At 32.9% G+C, this 24,777-nt stretch overlaps 10 protein-coding genes across 10 annotated transcripts; 7 read left to right on the top strand and 3 right to left on the bottom strand.

Moving 5' to 3' along the window:
• Positions 1-495: 495 nt before the first annotated feature.
• On the bottom strand, positions 496-1,908 carry CUZ1 (Cuz1p). The gene has a single exon (XM_020193220.1). The coding sequence runs from the start codon at positions 1,664-1,666 to the stop codon at positions 554-556; it is 1,113 nt and encodes a 370-aa protein (XP_020047371.1). The 5' UTR covers positions 1,667-1,908; the 3' UTR covers positions 496-553.
• Positions 1,909-2,105: 197 nt separating this feature from the next.
• Positions 2,106-2,933, top strand: RPP1 (RNA-binding RNA processing protein RPP1; the record flags this gene model as incomplete). The annotated part of the gene is made up of 1 exon (XM_020189951.1): positions 2,106-2,933. A coding segment is annotated over one exon (828 nt), but the record flags the coding sequence as incomplete, so codon positions are not given.
• Positions 2,934-3,575: 642 nt separating this feature from the next.
• On the top strand, positions 3,576-6,131 carry ASCRUDRAFT_34726 (Zn(II)2Cys6 transcription factor; the record flags this gene model as incomplete). The annotated part of the gene is made up of 4 exons (XM_020190544.1): positions 3,576-3,995; positions 4,080-4,355; positions 4,776-5,038; positions 5,123-6,131. 4 exons carry the CDS (start codon positions 3,576-3,578, stop codon positions 6,129-6,131), a joined length of 1,968 nt encoding a protein of 655 aa, XP_020047369.1.
• A 471-nt stretch (positions 6,132-6,602) lies between these two features.
• ASCRUDRAFT_34725 (sterol desaturase family protein) lies at positions 6,603-7,478 on the top strand (the record flags this gene model as incomplete). The annotated part of the gene is made up of 1 exon (XM_020190543.1): positions 6,603-7,478. A coding segment is annotated over one exon (876 nt), but the record flags the coding sequence as incomplete, so codon positions are not given.
• A 652-nt stretch (positions 7,479-8,130) lies between these two features.
• On the top strand, positions 8,131-8,628 carry UBC6 (E2 ubiquitin-conjugating protein UBC6; the record flags this gene model as incomplete). Its single annotated transcript, XM_020189774.1, has 1 exon — positions 8,131-8,628. A coding segment is annotated over one exon (498 nt), but the record flags the coding sequence as incomplete, so codon positions are not given.
• A 400-nt stretch (positions 8,629-9,028) lies between these two features.
• PRS4 (ribose phosphate diphosphokinase subunit PRS4) lies at positions 9,029-10,223 on the bottom strand. The gene is made up of 2 exons (XM_020193219.1): positions 10,059-10,223; positions 9,029-9,963 (listed from the first exon to the last, which is right to left on the bottom strand). Exons 1-2 carry the CDS (start codon positions 10,127-10,129, stop codon positions 9,069-9,071), a joined length of 966 nt encoding a protein of 321 aa, XP_020047366.1. The 5' UTR covers positions 10,130-10,223; the 3' UTR covers positions 9,029-9,068.
• A 2,443-nt stretch (positions 10,224-12,666) lies between these two features.
• Positions 12,667-14,346, bottom strand: ASCRUDRAFT_20581 (cysteine proteinase; the record flags this gene model as incomplete). Its single annotated transcript, XM_020189645.1, has 3 exons — positions 12,667-13,266; positions 13,390-13,890; positions 14,026-14,346. Coding segments are annotated over 3 exons (1,422 nt in total), but the record flags the coding sequence as incomplete, so codon positions are not given.
• A 1,330-nt stretch (positions 14,347-15,676) lies between these two features.
• Positions 15,677-16,695, top strand: ASCRUDRAFT_145866 (aldo/keto reductase family protein). Its single transcript, XM_020189225.1, has one exon. It carries the CDS (start codon positions 15,789-15,791, stop codon positions 16,638-16,640), a length of 852 nt encoding a protein of 283 aa, XP_020047364.1. The 5' UTR covers positions 15,677-15,788; the 3' UTR covers positions 16,641-16,695.
• A 3,941-nt stretch (positions 16,696-20,636) lies between these two features.
• On the top strand, positions 20,637-22,462 carry ASCRUDRAFT_75793 (glutamate dehydrogenase). The gene has a single exon (XM_020193218.1). The coding sequence runs from the start codon at positions 20,989-20,991 to the stop codon at positions 22,354-22,356; it is 1,368 nt and encodes a 455-aa protein (XP_020047363.1). The 5' UTR covers positions 20,637-20,988; the 3' UTR covers positions 22,357-22,462.
• A 48-nt stretch (positions 22,463-22,510) lies between these two features.
• PTH2 (aminoacyl-tRNA hydrolase) lies at positions 22,511-23,860 on the top strand. Its single transcript, XM_020193217.1, has one exon. The coding sequence runs from the start codon at positions 22,739-22,741 to the stop codon at positions 23,579-23,581; it is 843 nt and encodes a 280-aa protein (XP_020047362.1). The 5' UTR covers positions 22,511-22,738; the 3' UTR covers positions 23,582-23,860.
• Positions 23,861-24,777: the final 917 nt, after the last annotated feature.

The raw sequence follows: 24,777 nt of genomic DNA, 5'->3' as shown, positions 1-24,777 counted from the left end.
ATTAGTATTATTACTATTTCTATATCTATAACTTTATTGTCGATCATTTTTTATTTTTTTATTTTTTTATTTTTTTATTTTTTTATTTTTTTATTTTTTTATTTTTTTATTTTTTTATTTTTTTATTTTTTTATTTATTTTTATTTTTATTATTATTACTATTATTATTATTATTTCAAAATTTATAAAATCTGATTAGCTGTTTTTTTTTACTTTATTTTTACAATATTTTGTTTAAAATTTTTATTGTTTAATTAATAACATTTTTTCTTTTGTTTGTAGATAATTCTCGTTAATATCAATAATAATAATAATAATAATAATAATAATTATATTTAAAAAAAAATTGTATAAAAATTATATAAAAATTATATAAAAACCACTCGCTCTTGTCATTTCATTTCATTTAATCTAATCTAATTTTATCTTATCTTATCTAATCCGTCTAATCTCATCTTTATAATTAAATGGTCTTTTTCCTTTTCCTTTTCTTTTTTTTGTCTTTTTCTTTTTCTTTTTTTTGTCTTTTTCTTTTTCTTTTTCTTTTCTTGGTTCATATGTCTGCACCTCTAACAATATATAATATATCTAAATCCCTTATCTCTTTAATAACTCTTCCATTGGGCAAAATATAAACAATCTCATCGTCGTTTTTAGGCACCTCATCGTCTCTAATCTTTCGAAAGATTGATAACCTGAATTTTTTATCATTAATTTTATTATTCTCATTCTTTATTTTAAGTTCATCAGCTATGTAATCTAAAACCCTACCAACGGGCCAAGTTTTAGAGAAATACATTGGCTTTAATATTTCTTTATTCATGTTTTTATTAAAAAATTCCTCAATTGTTTTCTCGTTTTTAGTATCGTCATTATTATCATTAAAATCTGGAATCTTAACAACCCAAGCATAAATTCTAGAAGAAACTGGAATCTTAGGATCGCCCTTTGCATTGGTTTTCAATTTTGATAATTCAATTATTCTTTGAGTTGAAGTTAATCTCTTTGCAGCTATTGTATTCTTAGGAGCAGCGGCGGCAGCACTAGATTTGGTTGAATAAGTTGCGCTAGCTGTACTGGATGATTTGTTCTTATTAAACGATAAAGGATTTTTAATATTTTTAAATGAAAAAGAGTTGCCAAATGATTTTTTGTTGTTTTTCTTTAGTTTTTTTTCCACTTTAAGAAAGAATTTGATCTTATTAAAAGCATTGACTGAGAATAGCTTATCATTGCTTTTTATCTTATTCTGGTTATTATTCTGGTTATTGTTGTTAAGTAATTTAGTAGATGAGCTAACTTTGTCTGATTTTATTTGAGTTTGGTTGTTTTTTTCATAGAAAGATTCGTTGAATTTCTTTCTATCAGGAAATAAGGAGGCAACACTTTGTTGGTTATTCTTGTTTGCCATGAGCATTTTCTTGCTGGAACCATCATTCTTGGTTTCACTTGGTTTATCCCCAAACTTGCAATAATGATCTGAGATCGATCTATGATTAGAACATAAAACCAACTTGCATTTTGAACAGGTAAAGGGCAAGAAGTCCAACTGGCCACAGAACTCGCAATGCTTTCCAATATCCATTAAACCATCTGGACTAGGGCTTGTGGCAAACTTGGTTGGCGAGGTGAAGGAAGAACTTGAATGCAAATTATCTCTGGACATTGAGAACTGTGCTGTGCTTTAATCGCAGGCAGTGATAGTGAGCTGAGATCAAGAAGAAATGCAGTTTATCTCCGACTATCAGCTGGGTCGTGGGAAGAAACAGAAGCTGCTGTATATATACACTTGCAATTGCTAGCCATTCACAGCCTGTGTCTCATTACTAATGTCCTTTTTTTTTCTCTTCTCTTCTCTTCTTTTCTCTTCTATTCTCTTCTCTTCTCTAGAGCATTACTAAGCCTGTGCTGCTTCTGCTGCTTCTGCTGCTTCTGCTGGAGAATGGTGGCAACTTCTGCTTTTGGCAGGTGCTTATGTGTGGCTTGTAATCCATATCAGCACGTGTTGACTTCCGAGGGTACATATAATCAGTTTTTTGGGCAGATCGAAAAGGCGAAGGTTGAGCAAAGAGGTTGAGTGAAAAGTTGGCGCTGAGATGCTGAAGATGCTTTGCGACTTGAATATTCCCTGGCCCCAGACAGACTACTCCAGAAAGCCCTCGGCAACGGAAATCGATGAGCTAAAGCAGATTGTCTTGATCTTGGAAGAGTTCAGCTACACTCATATTGCGTTCAATTTCCAGCTAAATGCTGACACCAAATTACCTGATGATATAAACAATGTGAATCCGATAAACTTGAGTCTATTTACAGAGTTCCATGACAGAATCAAGATATATACTCGATTAACGTTTATCGTAGATGATCCCTCAAAATTTCAAAATTTCAAAAAAATATCCAATTATTTTGATATTGTCTCGGTTCAGCCAAAGAGTGAAAAAATATTTACAAACTCAGTATCTGGTTTTGAAATGGATATGATATCTTTTAATTTTTCAGAGAGACTTCCCTTTTTTTTGAAACACTCGCAGGTCTGTGGGGCTGTTAATAAAGGTATAAAATTTGAAATTAATTACTCAACTGTGATATCTGGTCCAAAGGGTTTCATTCAATCAACGATAGATAATAAAAATAATAACCAAAATTCTAAGGATAACATCAATAACAAAGAATTAATGCATTCAAGAAAGATCTTCTTCAATAACGTGAAATCATTAATAAGGACATCAAGAGGCCGAGGACTAGTCTTCTCCAGTGGTGCTGTAAATTCTTTACAAATTAGAAGTCTGTTTGATATCATAAATTTTGCTGTTTTGTTGGGTTTAAAACAATCAAGAGCTAAGACCTCGCTAGATCTTATACCTTCAAAGGTTTTAATAAATGGAAGACTAAGGATAAAGTCTTATAAACAAACTATCATGATTGGAAATGATGTGCTAGATAACCAAAATGAGTTTCAAGATAAAGACGATAACTCCAACGATAATTCAAAAAATAACAAAAATGACAGCAATAATATTAAAAACAGTAAAAATAATAAAAGCAGTAAAAATAATAGCAATAATAGCAACAGCAATAACAAAAGGAACAAAAAACTGAAGAAAACTGAAGAAAACAACTACCAAAATGACTTCACAATCACAAATGATTTAGTTCATACCCATAAAAGGAAGGCTGCTAATATATCTAGCAGTTACAAACAAATCATTAAAAAAGTAAGGACTCTAAATAGTAATATATAATCATTTTTTATTATAGTATTATTGTATACGCTTCTTTTTATATTTATACTTTTGTTTTTTCTTATCGCAGACATTTTGCAGCATTTTAAAACATTCACTGATTTTATTATTTAAGTTTAGTTTATCTCTAGTTCGACCTTTTATTTTGTTGTTTTTTTACTTTGATGACTGATATCCCACTATTCAAAGACTATATTATCATTTCTCTATTGTAAAACAAACAATAAAACAACGAGTAAATCCCAAAAAAAAGAACAGTAAAAAGATAAACAGAACAGGAAATTAAACTTTACTATTCCCTTGGAAGCTTTTATTCTTCAGATTTAATTGACAATGTTTTCCACTTTCAACTCAAAGAAGTCAGCAAAGCATTCGTTGCTTAAAAAAGTTGTTAACATCGAACCTAAAGAGGCTAAAAACAATAAAAGCAATAAAAAAATAAACACCAATATCAACAAAACCATTCAAAATGGTAATATCAATAGCATCAATAATACCACCCATAATGAAAATAATAACCCAGTAATAATTTCAAAATCTCCTTCAATCAGATTTAACAACACTTTAGTTTCTAACAATTTAACTAATAATTCTTTTGCAAATTTGATTCCAAACCCTGAATCAAAACAAATAAGATTTGTTGGGTTATCTCCAAGATCAAGAATGGGCTGTATTGAATGTAAAAGGAAAAAAAAAAGATGCGATGAATCCAAACCAGCTTGTGGATTGTGCAATAGAACAAGAGCAAAATGTGTTTATCCAACTTTTAATCATCACAATCCTACAACTTTTCGAAAAAAAGTAAATAATAAAATTATTAAACTTGAACAAAAACAGAAATTGGAAAAAGCAAAGATGAATAAGACTGTCATAACCTCTGAAAAAATTAATGGAGTTGAAGATGAAGAAGAGAAAATAAAAGAGAGTAAATTAAATGAAAAAAGTGACAAAATAAAAGAGATTGCAATGCCTGATTTTCAAAATGGTTATAATTCCAATGAAATAAAAGCAGCGAATATAAGTCCAAAATTGAATTCAATTTCTAAGGTAAGATCATCTAGTTTTTCAGAGATAAAGGAAAGATCTAATTCTAGTTCACCAGTGACTGATTTGGTTATACCTGAGTTAGTAAGAAGAACCAATTATAATAGTGCTTCAAGTGATGTATCATATAATAATAATAATAATAATAATAATAGCTATAGCAATAATTATAACGATAATTATAAAAATAATCATGACGATAGTCATAACGATAATCATAACGATAATTATAATAATAATTATAATAATAACTGTAATAATTGCAGCAGTAATTTAATGAAATTTAATGATTTATTCAATTTGAGTACCAATGATTTATTGGGATTTTTGGGTTATACTAATAATTTGAATTATGATAAATATTTTAATAATCATACTAATGGCATTGTTATCAATAATGAAAATAATGAACATAATGAAGATAACAGTAATAACGATAGTAAACCTTATAGTAAAGAAGAATTAATTAAAATATTAATTAAACAGAAGATTATGAAATATTCTACTAATATATTGAATAAGAAGATTCCATTATATTATTTACCTAAATTTGGAAATGAATACTCTAATGATAAGTCCATAATTTTTTTAGAATATTATTGTGAAAATGTGGCCAAATCATTTTCAACAGTTTCAGAGGATTATAATTATTTTTTAAAAGTTTATTTACCAATGGCATCAAATAATGAATCAGTTTTGTATTCATTAATTGCATGGGGAGGAAAATTTTTAGGGGATGAGGGCAGTAAAGAGTATTGGGATAAGTCTATTGAATTACTAAAAATACAGTACGATAAAGTATTTGAAGGGTTTAATGAGTATAAAAAACGGCAAAGATTACTTGAATATAATAATGGTAATGATATACAAATAAATCAGAATTATTTTAAATTGTTTTCAAAAGAAAGAGAAGAGTTATTACATACATTAGCATGTGGTACTATTTGTGTTGCTATACAAATATCTACTGGTGATATTGAAACATGGGATAAATTATTTGAGATTTGCAAAGAATTGATTGAAATTAGTGGAGGAATCAAGAGTTTGACGTATACAATGGAGGAGAAATGGCTAGTAAGTAATTTCTCATATCATGATATCTTATCATCGATTAGTAATGAAAATGGGACTATCTTCACGACAAAGGATTACAACGAGATTTATGAATTGAATGATGTAATCTATGGAATAGATCCATTACAAAGTTGTTTGAAACCATTGTTTTTAGTAATGGGTGAGATAATCAATTATTCAATTCAGTTCAAGAAGAAAATATATTCCAAAAATGGGAAAAATGAAGAAAGGTTTCAATTTAATAAAGAATTAAGCAAAAATGAAATTTTGGACAAATTAACTGAAAATGAGATTAAATTTAAAGAGTTTGAAAACAAGATCAAGGAGAGCAAACCAATACAAAGCGATTTACAATTTTTTAAAAGCAGTAAAGATATGGAGGAGCACTTGACTCTATTTGAGTTATTCCAAATGACATTGAGGCTATTTCTAAGACAGGTATTGAAAAACTATTCATCAAATAATATTGACATTCAGTATTTGTTGATTAGGATTAATTTTTTGCTAGATTTTTTGATTGGGTCGTCGGTGAAGTCTGCCTTGTTGTTTCCCATGATAATGGCAGGAATTAACTCTGTGGACGAAAACGATCGAATTGCAAATCTAGAAAGATTTGACCAGTATTGGAACAACAACTACCCAAGATCAGGGAACATCAAGCTAGGGAAGATTGTTGTGGAGGAGTCATGGAATATCAATCCTATTGGTAATTTGTGTGTGAATTGGTACGAAATAGCAAAGAGTCTCAACTGGAGCTTGAATTTGGCGTGAATTCTGCCAATGCTCCTAGATATATGCAAAGATACAACAAGGACCAATATACTATACCTCTATATACTACTATAACATACTTTAGAACGACGAGATGCTCCAACCCATCTCCCATCGCTATCTCCACCATCTTTCAGATATTATATCTGCAATCTAACTGAGTAAGGTTAGAAGCCCCGTTTTCATGTCTCGTTCCGTTCGTTCCACAAAACCTCAGTTTCGAAGCTCGACTTTTCTCTTCATCGAAAATTGCAGTTTCTCATCAGTGCTGTGTATTCATAAACCGGACCTCAATTGTATCGAAGCCTGTATTCCATCAAGTGGCCTAAGATTCTTTCTCTGTCTTCAAGATGTCTCAGTATGTTTTGTTCTTCAACATTCGTGTAATCAGCCCATTTATGCTACTTACTAACACCCTGATATTTGTGAAGAGTCTTTTCCAACTCTACGTTGTCAAATCTTGTTGCTGACTCCACTTTTAAGGCAACATACAACAACATTTCCAACTTGTCCAGCACAGGCTTGCACTTGAATGTCCTCGAAAAACTCTGGGCCTCATACTATTGTTACATTTCCAATGACATCTTTGCGACAGGTTTGCTATTCTTCTTGACCCACGAATTTATGTATTTCTTCAGATGTCTCCCATGGTTTGTTATCGACCGAATCAGCTATTTCAATAAGTACAAGATCCAGGCCAATAAGCTACCTTCGAACAAAGAACAGTGGGAATGTGCAAAGTCTGTGCTAATCTCCCATTTTCTTGTTGAGGTGTTTCCCATCTGGCTATTTCACCCCATTGGTGTCAAATTAGGTATTAAATTTGATGTTCCCTTTCCATCTCTAAAGGACGTTTTTATTCAAATCTCCATTTTTTTTGTTTTAGAAGATCTATGGCATTACTTGTTTCACCGTGGTTTGCATTACGGGATCTTCTACAAATACATTCACAAACAACATCATAGATACGCTGCTCCCTTTGGCCTTGCTGCTGAATATGCCCATCCCATCGAGGTTGCTTTGCTAGGTTTTGGAACTGTGGGTATCCCTATTGTCTGGTGTTATGCCACCCAAAACTTGCATCTTTTCACAATATCAATCTGGATCACTTTACGTTTGTTCCAGGCTGTTGATGCTCATTCTGGCTACGAGTTTCCCTGGTCTCTCCACCACTTCCTACCTTTCTGGGCTGGTGCTGATCATCACGATGAGCACCATCATTTCTTCATTGGCAACTATGCTTCCTCCTTCAGATTCTGGGACTATATTTTAGAAACCGAAGCAGGACTTACTGCTAAACAAACAAGAGAAAAGAAAATGAGAAAGAAAGCCGAAAAGTCATCTTGAAAACCAAACAGCTGTCCATGCTTTCTATACCTTCGTTGCTTATGATACACATATCACCCATACCTTGCTATTATTCCAAACACATTTCATTTCAGCTTAATCCTGCTTTCTTTATAGCTCTTTTACTCAATATTCTCAATCCCCAGATCTCAATGAGGCAACTAGTGGCTGGTGAGTGGGCACCCATATTCAATCTGGAAATTGCCCAATGAGTGCCCCAAAAAATGCCATTTTTGGGTTCTCTACGTGGCACAAATGCGCCTCAATTGCCTTTTCCAGCGTGTTTTCACCTGGTCACGTTTTCTGTCCTTCTTGTACTTCCACCAAAATCTCTCTACGCTTTAATCACAAACTCAGATCTTTATTTTTTTTATGCTCTGGTATTTTGTTTTTTCAATTATCCTCTAATTTTTTTTTATCTTCACTTCCTGTTCTTTTTCGTTTTTGTATATCTTTCTTCTATCATTTGGTATTCCCACTCATCTATTTGCCCATTTACCAGCTTACCTATTTATTGTCTTTGTTTTTTTGTCCTCTTTAATTTCTGTCAAATCAATCAAATCAGATCTCTTTACTCCTGACTCATACTTACAAAGAACAAAACCCATCCCTCAAATAGCTTAGTCTGATATCCCTTTATACCTGAACCAAAATGGCAACTCGTCAAGCTCAAAAAAGACTAACCAAAGAATATAAACTAATCGTTGATGACCCTCCTCCATATATCATTGCTCACCCAAATGAAAGAAACATCTTGGAGTGGCACTACTTAATAACTGGTCCTCCAAATACTCCCTACGAGGGTGGTCAGTACCATGGCACTCTTAATTTCCATTACGATTATCCCTTTAAACCCTTATCTATTAGAATGATTACCCCCAATGGTAGGTTTAAAACTAATACAAGGCTATGTTTATCAATGTCTGATTTCCATCCTGATACTTGGAATCCTGCTTGGAGTGTTCAAACTATTCTAAATGGGCTATTGAGCTTTATGACTGGTGATGAATCAACAGTTGGTTCAATCCAAACAACTGACGAAATTAAAAGAGAATTTGCCAAAAATTCAAAAAAGTGGAATATAACCAAAAATTCTAAATTTCTAGCTGAGTTTCCAGAATTAGAATCACAAAACAAAATTGACATTCAAAATTACGAAAATTTACAATTCTTGAAACAGCAAAAAATAATAGAAAATAAAATCAAAAACGACCTCAAGAACAAAAACAAAAATAACAAAAATAAAAACCCATTTAATTCCAATAGTAACTCAATAAATACGGTCTCCGACTCTATAATGGACCCTGAAGATAGAATAAGAGCAATGGCCTTAAAAAACCAAGCCAATGAACAAATCAATAAAGCTAATTCTAAATTGATATATATAGCTATTTTTTTTGCTCTTATTTTTGGTCTTGGCTCTCGTATTTTTATTTAATTTTCATCTTAATTTTAATTTTCAAAAAAGAATTCAAATAAGATTTTGAATTCTATAATTGAATTGAATAATTAAATCAAATAAATATTAAAATAATTAAACTAAAAATACCTTCGCATATATCTATATAAATCCTCTATATCTATATATACTTAAATTGGAACGTTAGTAAAAAGATATGAAACACTTTCCCCATTATGTAACCGACGAATAGCTTCTGCTAATGTTGGTGCAATCTCAATTGTATCTAACTTGGGACAAAAAATCTTCTTATCCTCAAATGGAACTGTGTCTGCACAGACAACTCTTTCCAACTTGCTATTGTTGATATTGTCGATTGCATTTCCTGATAAAATACCATGTGTGACTATTGCAACAACAGATTTCGATCCATTTTCTAACAACGTATCTGCTGCTTTCGCTAGCGTACCACAAGTGTCTGCCATATCGTCCACTATAATACACACTTTATCAGTAACGTCCCCAACTAAAACCATTCTCGAAACCTCGTTAGCCTTTTGCCTTTCCTTATGAATCAACGCAAAATTCAAATCCAAACTATCTGCTAATGCTGCAGCTCTTTTGGCTCCCCCAGCATCTGGCGATATTATAATACTTTCCTTCCATGGTAAATTTTCTTTAATATATTTTAAAACACTGGGTTCTGCATACAAATTATCAACAGGAATTCGAAAAAATCCTTGGATCTGCGATGCATGCAAATCGATTGTTATAACATGGTCAGCCCCAGCTTTTTGTAATAAATTTGCAACCAACTTGGCTGAAATACATGCTCTGCTCTTATCCTTTCTATCTTGTCTAGCATAGGGAAAATTAGGCATAACTGCCGTTATTCTTCTTGCTGATGCTGTTTTACAAGCCCTGATCATAATCAAAAGCTCCATTAAATAATCATTAATTTCGTTCTCTCCACATCCTGTTTGCACAATATAAACATCCTCATCTCTGAGCGATTCTCCAATGGTAACCGCTGTTTCTTGGTTCGAATATTGATTAACACCAATCCTACTGACTTCAATACCCAATCTTCAATAACAGTAACATCAAAACCATGTTAGTCATCAATTTACTTCCGATTAATTCGAAACACAAATCTGGTTAAATCACTCAGTAAAACTTACCTTTCTGCTATCTTTTTGGCTAATTTTGGATGAGAGTTTCCAGCTAAAATTTTAATGGAGTTTACTGCCATTCTACCAAAAAAATCTCAATAACTTAACAATCAGATTCTATCGAATTTCTAGCAAATCGTCGATGAATTATCTGGTTTTAACAAAAAAAAAAAAATATAACCATTAAAGTTCTGAGAGTGATTATTTCATGTTTAAAAAATGAGATAAAATATGATGGAATTTTCAGACAAGAAAAAAGCACGTGCTTACCGAGGCTTTTTTTTTGCTGTTTTTGCTGTTTTTTCTGCTTCAAAGTAACAAAACTATCTACGATTTTCTAGAAATAATACAAAGTTCATTCTAAGTATTAAAGAATTAAAAATAAAAAAAACAGGTACATTGACCGTTGAAAATCATTAAAACATTAACAGTTTTGTCTAAGAACTAAAAAAAACATAATGAAAATAACAAAAATATTTGAAATAATCTGTATAATAAGAAATCATGAACTAAAATAAAATAAAATAAAATAAAATAAAATAAAATAAAATCAAATCAAATTTTTAAAGAGTCCAAATCTGCTTTTTTTTCTTTCAAGTTTATTTGGTTTCGAGGGATCTTTCTTTTCCTTTTTTTCCTTTTTTTCCTTTTTATCTTTTTTATCTTTTTTCTCTTTCTTTCCCTTTTTCTTCAATCTTGGTGCTTCTGTTAAGAAATGGTAGTTTTCTCTACTATTCTTGGTACTTATATCAGTGCTATTAAGAAATATACTACTCTCTGTAGTTGAATGTATTGCTGTAGAGTCGTTATTGGTAGAATCATAATCAAAGTTATTGCTATTGGTTTTTGTATGATGATGTGACATTGAAAAATGATGACGATGATGATTAGCGTCCTTATCAGAAGAGTCATTTTGTGTCGAATTTTCTTTATATTTATTAGATTTTTTAGGCAGATTCTTATTATCAGCCTTCACTGTTTCAGTAGATTTTTCATCTTGAACGATTTCAGTTACAGTCTTGTTTTTACTCCACAACTTTAATTTTGAGCCATTTGGATGAATTGGTTTTGCAAGCGACCTTGGTCTTCCAAAAGAAAATTGTCTCTTTATGGGTTTTACGTATTTCAATCCAGAGTCTTTATCAATAGTCTTTTGTGTCTCTGGTTTGGTTTCATGTTCTGCAATAAATTCTTTTGTTTTGTTTTCATTATACTCTTTATGACTTTTGTTTTTAACATCATCACCACTTATTGCGTCAGCAACTTTATCTTTTACAATTTTATCATTTCCAATTTCTTTATTGATGACTTCTACACCGTTGGAATTCTCCTCGATAATTTCTTTCTGTATATTTGGCTTACCAACAACTTCTTGAACAGTCACTTTATCAATCACCTTGTCAACTTCTTTATCAGAATCTTTATCAAAAACTTCCTTATTAATTAGTTCTGTATCATTAATTTCTTTATTGATTTCTTTATTATTGACTTGTTTAATATCGTCTTTACCTATATCTTCTTTATTAGTAACTTCTTTATTAATATCATTCTTATTTATATCATCAGTATGTATATCATCTTTATTGATGACTTTGCTTTTAGTTTCTTTATTAGTATCAGGTTTGTTAATATCATTTTTTATAACATCTTTAGCTATATTATTCTTATTAATCCCATCTTTGTCACTGACTTCTTTATTCATAAAATCTTTATCAACAACAACATCTTTATTTGACCTGTCTTTGATAATATCATCTCTATTATTATCGACGTTATTTGAACTATCTTTGGTAATATCATCTTTGTTTGAATTACCTTTGATAATATCATTATTACTAATATTAACTTTATTTAAATTATCTTTATTTGAATTATCTTTATTAGTATCATCTTTATTAGTATCATCTTTGATAGTATCATCTTTATTAGTATCATCTTTATTTGTATTTTCTTTGATAATATCATCCTTGCTAGTATTGTCTTTATTAATAGCTTTGTTATCTATAAGTTGACTACTTATCAAGTTTTTATGAGTATCATCATTTGCTGGAATCTCTTTATTTTTGCTTTGATTTTGATTTTGAGTTTGATTTGTTATTTTATTATTTAGTTCAGAATCAACTTTACCATTGGAATTATTCTTTAAAAGAGTTTTGTTGTGATTTGAAGATCTTGATCTTTTTAAAATATTAATAGTTGAAAATGAATTATGTGTAGTGATAGATTGTTTAGAACTTTTTGGAACCTTTTCATTTTTAGAAGACAGAAAGCGACGTGATAAACTCATTCTCTTACTAAGATTTGGTAAACTACCTTGTTCTTTATTATCATTATCATCAACTTTTGTATCGATTGAAGGATGTGATGCTTGAGGCGAGACACTTTTAGATTTCTTACTATGATTAGATAATACTCCACTGAAAAGTGGTTCGTCTTTACCAAAAAGCTTTTTGATTTCCCTTTTATCAGAAGATATCGATTTTGATTTTATAAGTTGTTTTGGTTCTGTTTTTTCAGTGGTAAAAGACTTTTGGGTATTATTGTCATGATTAATATTAACATTGTTATTCTTGTTGTTATTGTCATGATCGGAATCATCGTCCAAATCAAATGCTTTATATAAAGTCTGTTTATAATAATCTTCTTCGGAGATTTCATGATAAAACAAAACATAAGCAGCAGCCAAACCAGGCCCATCTCCAAAAAATCTTAGAACAAAGTTTTCATCTATTTGTTCAACAGTTTCATCGTCAAATAAAAGCCAACCAAAATGCTCTGTTTTGATTAATGAAATATAATGGCCGTGGTATGGACCACCTCCAATATGAACCACCACTCCGTATAATTCATATAAACGATCTTGGTTGTAAGTATCCTTTGAAGTATTGAATAATCTTAAATGTAGAGGAAAACTGACTCTATGAAACAATTTAACATTTCTTTGTAGCTGCTCATTATATTTAAATCTTTTTAAGTGCAATGATAGAATTTTGGGTAGTTTTTTCAATATTATTCTTTTCGTAGCTTCTTGTAATGAACAGCAGTTGTCACAGTAAAATTTGTTATCTTCGGTTAGAATTTCGCTTGCGGAGAATTGTTTCAAACAAGAGGTTATTGAAGTATCTTTTTCTAAATCAATTGATAAATCGATGAATTTTTCGTCTCTTGAGGATACTTTTTCGCAAGTTAAACATTTTGTTTCACTTGTTAGTAGACCCTCAAACAATTCATGGATCCAGGAATTCATGGATAAGTTTTGAGGATTATCAGAGGAATTGGATGGTATATTTTTGATGAATTTTGAGTCAGATCGGTTTTTCTTTGCAAACATATCCACGACTTCAAACACCTCGTTTAATAAGAAATTTAGAAATTCATGAGCATCTTGATGCATTGAGCTTCTGAATAGTTCGTTTTCTTTTTTTAGGACCTCGATTATAAATGAGGGACTAACAACCCCTTTTTTGCTTTCGTTTTCAACCATGCATTCAAATATATCTTTTAAGGCGGAAAACATTGAATTAGACATTTGATAAGAAGAACTGTAGGAGCGATCAATATTCAATATAGGGCCAGTGAGCATTGCTTTTCTTTTTCTCTGTTCAGTAGTAGATGAGGGATCTCCTGTGTTTCCAATTATGGTGAGGTTAAATGGGGATGATTGTTTTAACATGTTGAAGTTTGCATAGAAATCATCACTGTTATTACTATTTGAGTTGGTGTTATTGTTGTTGGTTGTGTTGTTATTGTTGTTAACATTTCCATTAATTTGGTGTTCATTATTAGTTGACTGAGGAGATGGGTCATTTTGTTTGTCTTTATCTTTATCTTCGTTTTTATCCTTTTCTTTGTCATTTTCTTTAATTTTGTCTTTATCAGATTTGGATCTAAAGAAAGATCTCCTTTTGAATTGTTTTTCAGAGGATTTAGGGTTGTTATTAGCATTGTTATGGGAGGGATGGATGCTTCCATTTACATATTCAGATGTATCAGCATATGCACTGGCATTATTTGAGTTAGATTTTAAATTTCCATTTATTATTGGGTTGTTGTCCAGAGATGATTCGTTTGCATTCAGTTGTTTTTGGGCAGCTAGTACAAAGGGATGGGGTTTTGAGCCTATGGTAGTTATTTTCCTTCTTCTGTCAGTTTTTTCTTGATAATAAGACTGGGGGAAAGATAGAATATTTTCTCTAAATTCCTTTGAGTAATATAAGCATTGTAAAACGGAATTACAGTAGCATGTGTTACCAAAATTTTCCATACCAAATATTTTTTTGGATCCATCTCCAAAGGGCAATAATTTTGAGGGTTCATTATTGATGTTAATGTTATTAGTATGATTATTGATATCTAGGTTAGAATTTGAATTTGAATTTGAATTTGAATTTGAATTTGAACTTGGTATTTCATGATTTGAGTGAGATTCAGTTTTAATAGGGATGGGGTTATGAGTATGATTAGTAATGTTGATTTTAATTTTTTTTCCATTCTGGTGAGTTTTAGGATTAGTATTGAAAGTTGTATGAATTTTATTATTTTTATGATAGTGATTAGCGTTATTATTGTGAGTATTGTTTGTTATGAGGTTTTTATTGTTGTTTTCATTTTCCTGGGTGTTGTTATTATGTATCGGGACTAAATCATGTTGAGTGTTGGATTTGTTGTCAATATTGTTGTTTGAAGTGATATTATTGCTTGATTTGATGTCACCATTGGAAGAATCAAGGGTGGTTTGAAAGTTAGTGTCATCATTGTTCAAAATATCAGAGGTGTCAATCTCGTCGTTTTCATCAAAAACAGTCTCTGGCAAGTTTCCAGAAAAGGAAGCCAATGTTTTGTCTCTATCAATGTCAGCCAGAGGAGTGCTGTTATTGTGGCTAGCAGTGGCTTCAGGATCACAGACAGTAGTGATGAGAGAGTTGTTTTCGTGGTGAGGCTCGTCGTTGATAAGGTTTGATGGCTCTAGTCTATCGTTAGGCTCATCATTTGGAGGATCGTTGGATGGAAAAGCAACATCTTCATGGGTCTGGTGAAGAGAAGAGGACGTGGTTAGTATACAATTGGCAGGACAGGAGAGAGAAGGAAAGGCAGTTCGGACACTAATACACACATACTTTGTGCTGATGGGTCCCTGGGATCCACTTCTTGATCGACATTGTTGCTTCAAAACCAACGATGAGCTAGCAGTTGGTGAAGAGCCAGATGGATCAGTCAAAGGTCTGACATAAATTTGCACCTTCTCTTGTCTTTTCACCGTTCTGGAAGCAACCGAGCCCCGTCCACACGGGCGGTTTGCGACTGCTCGCAAACAAAACGCAGCAAGTTCCCCGCAGAAGTGCGTCAGACACACCATGTGATTGGGAAACGTCATTTGTGCAGCCAGCGACCTGGCCTCAGACCCTGGCTGGTGGTCTCTGGCAGGTTTGGGAGAGGACTGGAAGCAAAAAGCAGACAACAGGAGACAATAAGAGACAACAGGAGACAACATGAGATTGGCAGCATGAGCAGAAGCAGAAACGTCTCAAACGATAGCTTTTTGTTCTTCCCAAAGGAGACATTTTCTCTTTTCTATGCTGATTGGCGGATGATCGCGGATGATTGCGGATGGCCGCGGATGTGGACGTCAGCCATTTTGGTGTGATTGCTTTCCCCAGATTAGAGCAAAGTCTTTTCAGCAACCGTTGAATAGACCATTGGCTATTTGTTGAACAAACTCACTGATCTCCCCTGAAAACAATGTCCAAACAGCTAAACTCTGGTTATTCTATCCCTGAAATTGGGCTAGGCGTATATCTCACTGCTCCTAACCAGGCCTTTGATATCGTCTATCAAGCTCTAAAACTCGGTTATCGCCACATTGATTCTGCTGAAGCGTATGGCAACGAAAAGGAGGTTTGTCAAGGTATTAGAAAATGGTTGGACGAAGACCCTGCTAACAATTTACGTAAAGATGTTTTTTACACTACAAAAATCAGAAACTATCACCATGGCTATGAAAAGGCAAAGAAATGCATCTCCACAAGAGTTCAAATCGCTGAGGAATTTATTGATTACATTGATTTGATCTTGATCCATGATCCAATGTCCAACCAAAAATTGAGACTAGAGACTTGGAATGCTCTCCAAGAATCTGTAGCATCCGGTAAAGTCAAATCAATCGGCGTATCCAACTACAACGTCAATCATATTAAAGAAATTTACAACTCTCCTGATTTCGAGATTCCGCCAGCTGTTAACCAAATTGAATTGAACCCTTGGTTGATGAGAACTGAAATCGTTGATTACTGTAAATCAAAACAAATTGTTGTTGAAGCCTATTCCCCATTGACCAGAGGTTTAAGAGTCAACGATCCTGAATTGATTCAATTGGCTAAGAAATACAATGTTTCCACTGCTCAGATCTTACTACGTTGGTCCTTAGACCAAGGTTTTGTCATTCTACCAAAAACAATCAAAGTCTCAAGAGCTCAAGAAAACTTAAGTGTTCTTGATTTCAAAATGACAAAGGAAGACTCTGATTCCTTAAGTCATCCCCACGATTATTATGTCTCAATTCCTGCCTGGGATCCATGCAAATTTGAAACTTAAAATAAAAAAATAAAAAAGAGGAAAATAAAATAATACATATATATATATATATATATATATATTATTGTTATATAATTTATTACATACTAAATCAATTGGTCAAACCTCTTTACCATGAAAAATCAACATTGTCCTGATAATGATAACCTGGAATTTGTTTAGGCGAATCAATTCTAACCATTTTTCCATCTGATAAATAAAGTGTTGTATCTCCAAATTTTACCTGTCCTGTAAAATGATCATATCTCCTATCGTAAATTGCAATGTACGAAAACTCCTCCTCTGTTTGAACTCGAACTATATTATCAAATTTAACAAAGATAACATGGTTGCCAAATCTATAAGCGCCATCCATCCAAACGTATCCATCAATCATTTTTTATATATATTCCAAATTATACCAAATTATACCAAATTAAATTAGAACAAATTAAATTAAAATAAAATAAATTAAATTAAATTAAATTAAACTAAATTAAATTAAATTAAATTAAACTATTATATCAAGCTACTTTGGGATTTCTAATTATCAATTTTCTTTTTTTGAATTGAATTTCTCTCATTCATTCATCTGTTTTCTTTATTAGTATTATGTTTTGTGAAGAAAAGTATTACTTTATATGATTTTTTTCTCCCCATTCTAAAACATTGAGGAAAATAACAAAAATTCTGGTAATCAATCTTAAACACTTACAAGTCCGTTTATTTATTAATAAATTTAATAATTACGAACCTACCAAAAAAAGAGCAAAACACAAAGAGTAAATAAAATGATTATGATTAACTTTGAAAATGATCTAGATGGTCATTCACAAATAGATTATATCAATATGCTAAAAATAAAATAAAGATAAAAAAAACCAAAAAAAAAACAGATAGAGAAAGAAATAAGCAAATAAAAACTAGTTTAATTTTTATCGTTTTCATTTGCTATTTATCAGGTCAATGTAAGCTAATGCTTAAAAATCATTTACAAAATTTTGTTGTGCTTTATTGATTTTTGGATATCAAAAATGAGATTTCATAGCTAAATAATAGGCTGGTAGTAGAGACTGATTAAAGCAAAACCATTTGAAACAATAAAAATCCAAATATTTAAAACTAAAGTAGATAAAGGCAGAGACAAAAGCTAAAATAAACAAGAATTGTGTAAATGGTTGAGCTTTGCTCGTGAAATACAAAATTACGAGTCGGACTTACTACTTCCGTAGCCAAATTAAGCAATTGTCTCCCCAAGGCTTGAAACTGATAGAAAAGGAAGAAGCATGGGTTTGCAGCTGCAGAAATAACAATATAATAAAGTTTATTCTACCAAATATACGTGGCACTGTATTTGGTGAGAGATCTAGATTGCTGATAAAAAGCACATTTTGGAATTCATTTTTAATTATCGAACTGAAATTCAAGTACATCTAGGAAGATAAATGAATACAAAAAAGAATGGAAGAATATGTAAAAGATATGACATAAACAGTATTATTTATTGTAATTAGTACTGAGCGTGTTTAAATATAGAAAAAGAATAATAAAAAAATAAAAATTATTTAATTATAAAATGAAATATAGCTAGAGACAGCGAATAACATTATATGAAAAAAAGCCCAAGTTGGTGACAAAAAAGGTGGAACCATAATAGAAAAGATATCAAATACTAAATACCAAGTATCAAATATCAAATATCAAATACCAGTTCTGCTTCTCATTGCTTCAAAGTAAAAAAAAAAATTTGGTACACTGTTTGTTTAATACATTTCCATGTTTCCAGGAAACAATAAACAATAAACAATTAAAAGAAAGACAAAAAACTATTGTTGAATGTGTTAATAGATTATTCATTTCTGTAAAATACGAGGAATATGATATTTCCAAAAATATACTGCATCAATATTTTAAAATGCTAAAGACATAAATCAGATATAGTTAAAGTCCACATTAAATTTCGGAACAGGTCTGTGAAATAAGTTTTTTTCATCATATGAACAAATTTAGCATAATCAAATGAGAAACTAGAGAAAAGTAAACAAAAAATAAACATACAAATTTACGACCAAGTCAAAGATGGTTTAAGGATCATATTCTTAGTCCTAAGGTGTTAAAAAGGAGAAAAAATCAAAGGAGAAAAATGCAATTGCAAAAAAACACAAATACTACCCGGCCGTTTCACTTTTTCAAAAAAAAATCAGGCCTGTAACCAGGAAAACGTGACACAGTAATGCCGATAATAGCCGAGCATAGACCGAGCGCGGAGTGAGGCTTTTGCGCGCGTCGTATTCGGTTACACGTACACGGCAAAAGAGCTTTTTTCGTTCAAGAGGCTACTCTTTGGAGAAATAAAAGTGGTGTTAGTGAGCACGGGAACTTGTTACCTAAATAGAATGTTTTGTGATTTTAGCAACAATGTGTACTAGGAATACCTGTGAGCAAGAAACCACCCGCCAGCCCTACTTTGTTTGAGGGCTTTCACTGAGCAACTCAAAGAGATAGCCTTCCTTCAGATATCTCTGAAGATTCTTTTAGGGATCTTTTTAGAATTAAACTTTTGTTTTGACATTTGATTTTACACTTCTAAATTTGTTGCTAATTGTTGGTTTTCGCCTTTTCAATCTCTGTTTTGATTAATGAAATAAGAACCAAAAAAAAGCGGTTTAGATAGAAACTGAAAAAGCATTAAAAAGAAATTTTATCAAAAAAAATATAAACGAGATCAGATCTTTACTAAATAATACTAAACGCTACCTATTTGAATCACTGTTATCGAATGGATTTTTTTTTGAATCAATTGATTATTCAAGGGCCTTTTCAGTAAAAAGATTCCTCTTTGCTTTGTCAATTGCAGAGATTCCGATTTCCGACCCTATGGAATTGAATTCCGTTTTCTAGAGTGTCTAATAGGTGTTCCACCTGCCATTACCACTAATTATTACCCCAGGTTTTTCAGCTTAGACTCGCCATAATTGAATAAAAAACTAAAAACAGATCAAATGTTCAAGGTGCTATCTCCAATATCAAATTTCCAGCAGTCGAAAACTTGTCAAAACACTAACTTTGAATTCAATGCAAACAAAGAACTAGAGCTGAGCTGGAAGAGATACGGACGGAACAGGCTTTAAGATTACGGTAGAGCAGTAAACATCAGGAAATATACCCTAAAGCACGTAAGAAGAAAGCTAACTAAGTTCATTATCTATATAATAACCGATTCCAGGCCCATTCTCTTGCGATCCTCTCACGCAAGGTCTTGCTATCCTCTTGCTGAGCTCTGCTATATTTGCTTTCCGTTCCTCGCCCGGTCGCAACCCTCTCGCAAAACGGCCGACGCGCAAAGAGCCGACCCAGCACGACCGATATCTAGGGCTCCGCTCGCCGTAGTCCTGGTTTTTTGATATGTGTATTTCTGTGACCTATTGCATAATCGGTGTTTGCTGGCATTTAAGATCTTATCTTCTGCCAATGAACGTGCGTAAACCACTTTAGACGAATATTTCTGACCCTATGATAACGCACCTGTGCTGCGGGTCGAATTGGAGCTGCAATTTGCCGATTTTACGTAATCGCTTCCTTTGATAATTTCTCTCGACTTTTCTCCCAAGTCGCTGTGTTTATGCTGAACAATTGTTGATTTGAGAAAAGCTGCTAGTGTGCCTGAAGTTACAACAGTGTTTTCTTCTATTTGTAGAATATTTCTGAACTCAGGAGTGAATTTATTTGATCCAAGTTTGCATAAATGAAATCATTTCCAAGTTTAACTTCATTATCTGCGGTTTAAGATTCAGTCCTTTAATCTTAATTGCAAAGCTAATTTCGATTGGTTAGAGCTCCACTTTAGATAAAGATGTTTTAAAACTTGAAATTTCCATGAGTATTGTTTCTTTTCAATCTAATTCCTTATGCTTCCTAAATCTTAATTTATCTTTACAGGGCAAAACATCTACTAATTAAAAGAAATTAAAAGAAATTAAAAGAAATTAAATTAATTCATTAGTATATGTAGGTCTACTTCTCATTTCTTTGCTTCTGAGCAGCTATATAAATATCCGTCTTCCTTTCTTAATTTTTATTCTAGCTTTCATCTTATCTCTTTTTTTTCCCTCTCTTTAGAGTTTTTCACCAGTTATTATTATTCATTATTTTCAATCTTCTTTATTATCTTGATTTTTTTTGAGTATCATAAAACAAAAAAAAAGAATTCAATAATAATCGAAATTTATATCCTCATCAATTACCTTTGTTTTTTTGCATTCTATCTTGCTATCTATCTTGCTATCTTATTCGATACCAATTTTAAATTTTAAATTTAATATTTTAATTTCTAATCACTAATCAAATAACCAATAATCAACCATTAAAAATGCCATCTGAACCAGAATTTGAACAAGCTTACAATGAAATTGCTACCACTTTAAAAGACTCCACATTGTTCGAGAAACACCCTGAATATAAGAAGGCCTTGAAAGTTGTTTCCATCCCAGAGAGAATTATTCAGTTCCGTGTCACCTGGGAAGATGACGAGGGCAACTTGCAAGTGAACAACGGTTACAGAGTTCAATTCAACTCTGCTTTGGGTCCATACAAAGGTGGATTACGATTCCATCCAACTGTGAATTTATCGATATTGAAATTTCTAGGTTTTGAACAAATTTTCAAGAATGCCCTAACTGGTACCAACATTGGCGGTGGTAAAGGTGGAGCTGATTTCAATCCAAAGGGTAGATCAGTTGCCGAAATCCGTCGTTTTTGCTGTGCCTTTATGGGAGAATTACAAAGACACATTGGAGCTGATACCGATGTTCCAGCCGGTGATATTGCTGTTGGTGGAAGGGAAATTGGATTCTTATTTGGAGCCTACAAAAAAGCCAAGAACGTTTGGGAAGGTACTCTTACTGGTAAGGGATTAGCCTGGGGTGGTTCTTTGATCAGACCTGAAGCCACTGGATTTGGATTGTTGTACTATGTTGAGAATATGGTCAAGTATGCCACCAAGGGTGAAGAATCAATTGCAGGCAAATTGTGTGCCATTTCTGGATCCGGTAATGTTGCTCAATACGCCGCTTTTAAAGTGTTGGAATTGGGAGGTAAAGTATTATCATTGTCAGACTCCAAGGGTGCTCTTGTGACTGAAAATGGATTGAATTATGAACAAGTCAAAGCCATTCAAGATGTTAAAGCCGACAGAGGCACCATTGAGCAATTGATCAGTGAAAACAAGTTGTTTTCTGACCCAGATATCAAATATTACCCAGGTGAACGTCCATGGACATATGTGAAGAAAGTTGACATTGTTTTGCCATGTGCCACTCAAAACGAGATTTCAGCTGATGAAGCCAAAGCAGTGATTGCAGCCGGAGCCAAATATGTCGCTGAGGGATCTAATATGGGATCTACCCAAGAAGCCATTGATGTGTTTGAAGCTGAACGTTTATCAGCTAAAGATCTTAAATTGTGGTATGCCCCAGGTAAAGCCGCCAATGCTGGTGGTGTTGCTATTAGTGCCATTGAAATGTCGCAAAACTCTCAACGTCTTTCATACACTGCTGAAAAGGTTGACAGTATTTTGAAAGATATAATGACAGACTGTTTCAACAACTGTGTTACTACAGCCATTGAATATTCATCTGAAAAGAATGCTGATGCATTGCCATCTCTTGTTAAAGGAGCTAATATTGCAGGATTTGTTAAAGTTATCCAAGCTATGTACGAGCAAGGTGATTTATATTAAGGTGGTTTGAAATTTTAATGGCGATTTTAATTTAGTTTATAATTTATTTACATTCATGATTGTTGTTTTTTTATTGTTTTATTTTATTTTTTATTTTTTATTTTTTATTTTTTATTTATATATTTATATACATACTAGTTAATTTACAATTTTTGATTCATTTGTTTTAGTGAGGTTTTAGTGAGATTACAAATTGAGTAGCTGAATATTTCAGTTAGTCGATTATGGACAAGTGCAAAGTCAATGAATGCCAATAAAAATTTATCAATATTAATAAATATTGGAGGGGAGTTTAAAGTTGAAGTGAATACAGCAATGGGTAAGAGCAAATGGAAAAAAGCGGGCACGTGAGGATAAAATGGAAATGAAAAAAATAAAAAAAATGCCTAAAAAAGCAAGTTTGAAAGAAAAGATAAAAGCAAGAGAAAGAGAAGGAGAAAGATTGGTTCGTGACAAGAGTGTGGTGAAGATAATGAATATAATAATGAGTGGTACATCGGATCGAATAACGATTAATTTGACGCAGATTTTGACGGCATTTGGACTCTCATTGTTTACTGGGTGCTGTATTGGAGCGTTGCTAGTAAAGAACTATGGGTGTTCTCCTAAAAAGAGCTATAAAAGAAAGAGAAATGACAAGGATAAGGATAAGTTGAGCGTGAATAAAGTGGGTAGTGTGAATAAAGTGGGTAGCGTGAATAGCGCGGATGATGCAAAGAAAGGGAAAGAGATGAAGAAGGAAGAAACGTCGGACACTTCGTCTGGATACGAAAACGACGACGAATTCTCGGAGGAAGAGGAAGAAGAAGGGTCTGGGATGCAATCGCAGGGTGGCGAAGTGCGCGAGATGTTTGGAAACGTTGGGGGAGAGGTGCGAATGGCGTTGGTGGTGCGCAAGGACTTGAAGATGACCAAGGGCAAGGTGGCAGCACAATGCGGACACGCAGCAGTTGGGTGTTACAAAAGGGTGCTCAGCTGGGGAATGAACAACCCGTTGGTGAAGCGGTGGGAGCGAGGAGGCCAGGCGAAGATCGCGTTGCAGTGCCGCGACGAGGAGGAGATGAAGCAGTTGTACCACAAAGCGAGCGGGATGGGAATCACGAGCGTGATCATCCACGACGCTGGAAGAACCCAGATTGCAGCAGGGTCAGCGACTGTGCTCGGGTTGGGGCCTGCTCCTAAGAGCGTGTTGGACAAAGTTACTGGAGGATTGAAGCTTTTCTAGCCTACAAGCTGGGGTGTGTTATGTAAGCAGAAGGGTCGTGCTGATCATAATGCAAATGAGAGCAGGTGATCTTGAAGGAAGCCGGATATCGATCCATGTAAAGTGTGTTTGATATTATTGCCTTTTCAAATCACATTGATCATGCCATTTGATAGCGGACTAGGAAATTGATCTAAAAGTACCTAATTACTGTAAACGATTGTTTGATATTTTAATAGAACTTCTAAATGTTGCAATAGTACCAAATAGCGATAATATGACTTGATAAATCAAAAAAACAGACAATAAAACCGATCAAATGAGATTAAATGAGATTAGATTAAAATTTAAATAAAATTTAATTTAATCCGCTAATATCATCCTTGTAATTTGTTTAATTTGTTTCAATATTGAATAGTGATAATAATCTTATAACTACAGAAAATAGTTAACAAAGATCGACAATTATTGTCGAGTGTGGCGGAAATTTTGTATATATTTACAAATCGCTCATGAATTTCCAATTGAATCCCCGTTTTGGCTCAAAATTGAATCGTTGGGAAAATAAGACAATAAAGAGTTGTGTGATCTGAGATTCTTGGGGTTGCAAAATATTGGGGTTTTTGATTTTGCCAATGTCTTGAATCTCTGCAATTATCTAATTTTGCACTCAAACATGGATCAGCTTTTAATATTCTTTCAGTGATTGTTCAGTGACTGTTCAGTGATCTTTCAGCGACCATCCAGTAACCAGACCCAGTGGCCCTGAACAGCCTATCAAAGAGAACACGATTAAAAATTATTGAGCATTTCAAAGTGAGTGCCTTTGTTTCAAATCTATAATATGACTGCCTAATTCAAAGCGCTCTGATTGGAATTGTACTCTCTCATCAAAGTTGTTGGAATTCACGATAACGCTCCGCGATATGCCAGATAAATACATTTCAAAAGCACAAATAAAGTTGTATCAGCTGGGGATAAATAGATGAGACAATCGTTTTTTGCCGCTTTAGCTTCAAAAGCAACGCATGCAAGTTTATCCAGCCGCGTACACTTGCATTCTTGCATTAGCCGATCTGCCAGTAGCCTTTTAGCACGTTTTATAGCATTTGTTTCTTTTCATATCTTTGTTTTTGTGCAACTTCTGGTTTGGCAGTAAATAGAGTAAATAGCAGTGATTATATCACTGAGTTGCAAATGACAAATGCCTTTTCTTG

This window comes from Ascoidea rubescens (genome assembly GCF_001661345.1).
Source record: "Ascoidea rubescens DSM 1968 unplaced genomic scaffold ASCRUscaffold_6, whole genome shotgun sequence".
Classification (NCBI taxonomy): Eukaryota; Fungi; Ascomycota; class Saccharomycetes; order Ascoideales; family Ascoideaceae; genus Ascoidea; species Ascoidea rubescens.
The sequence above is the reverse complement of the archived record's forward strand: the minus strand, read 5'-3'. Positions and strand labels throughout refer to the sequence as shown.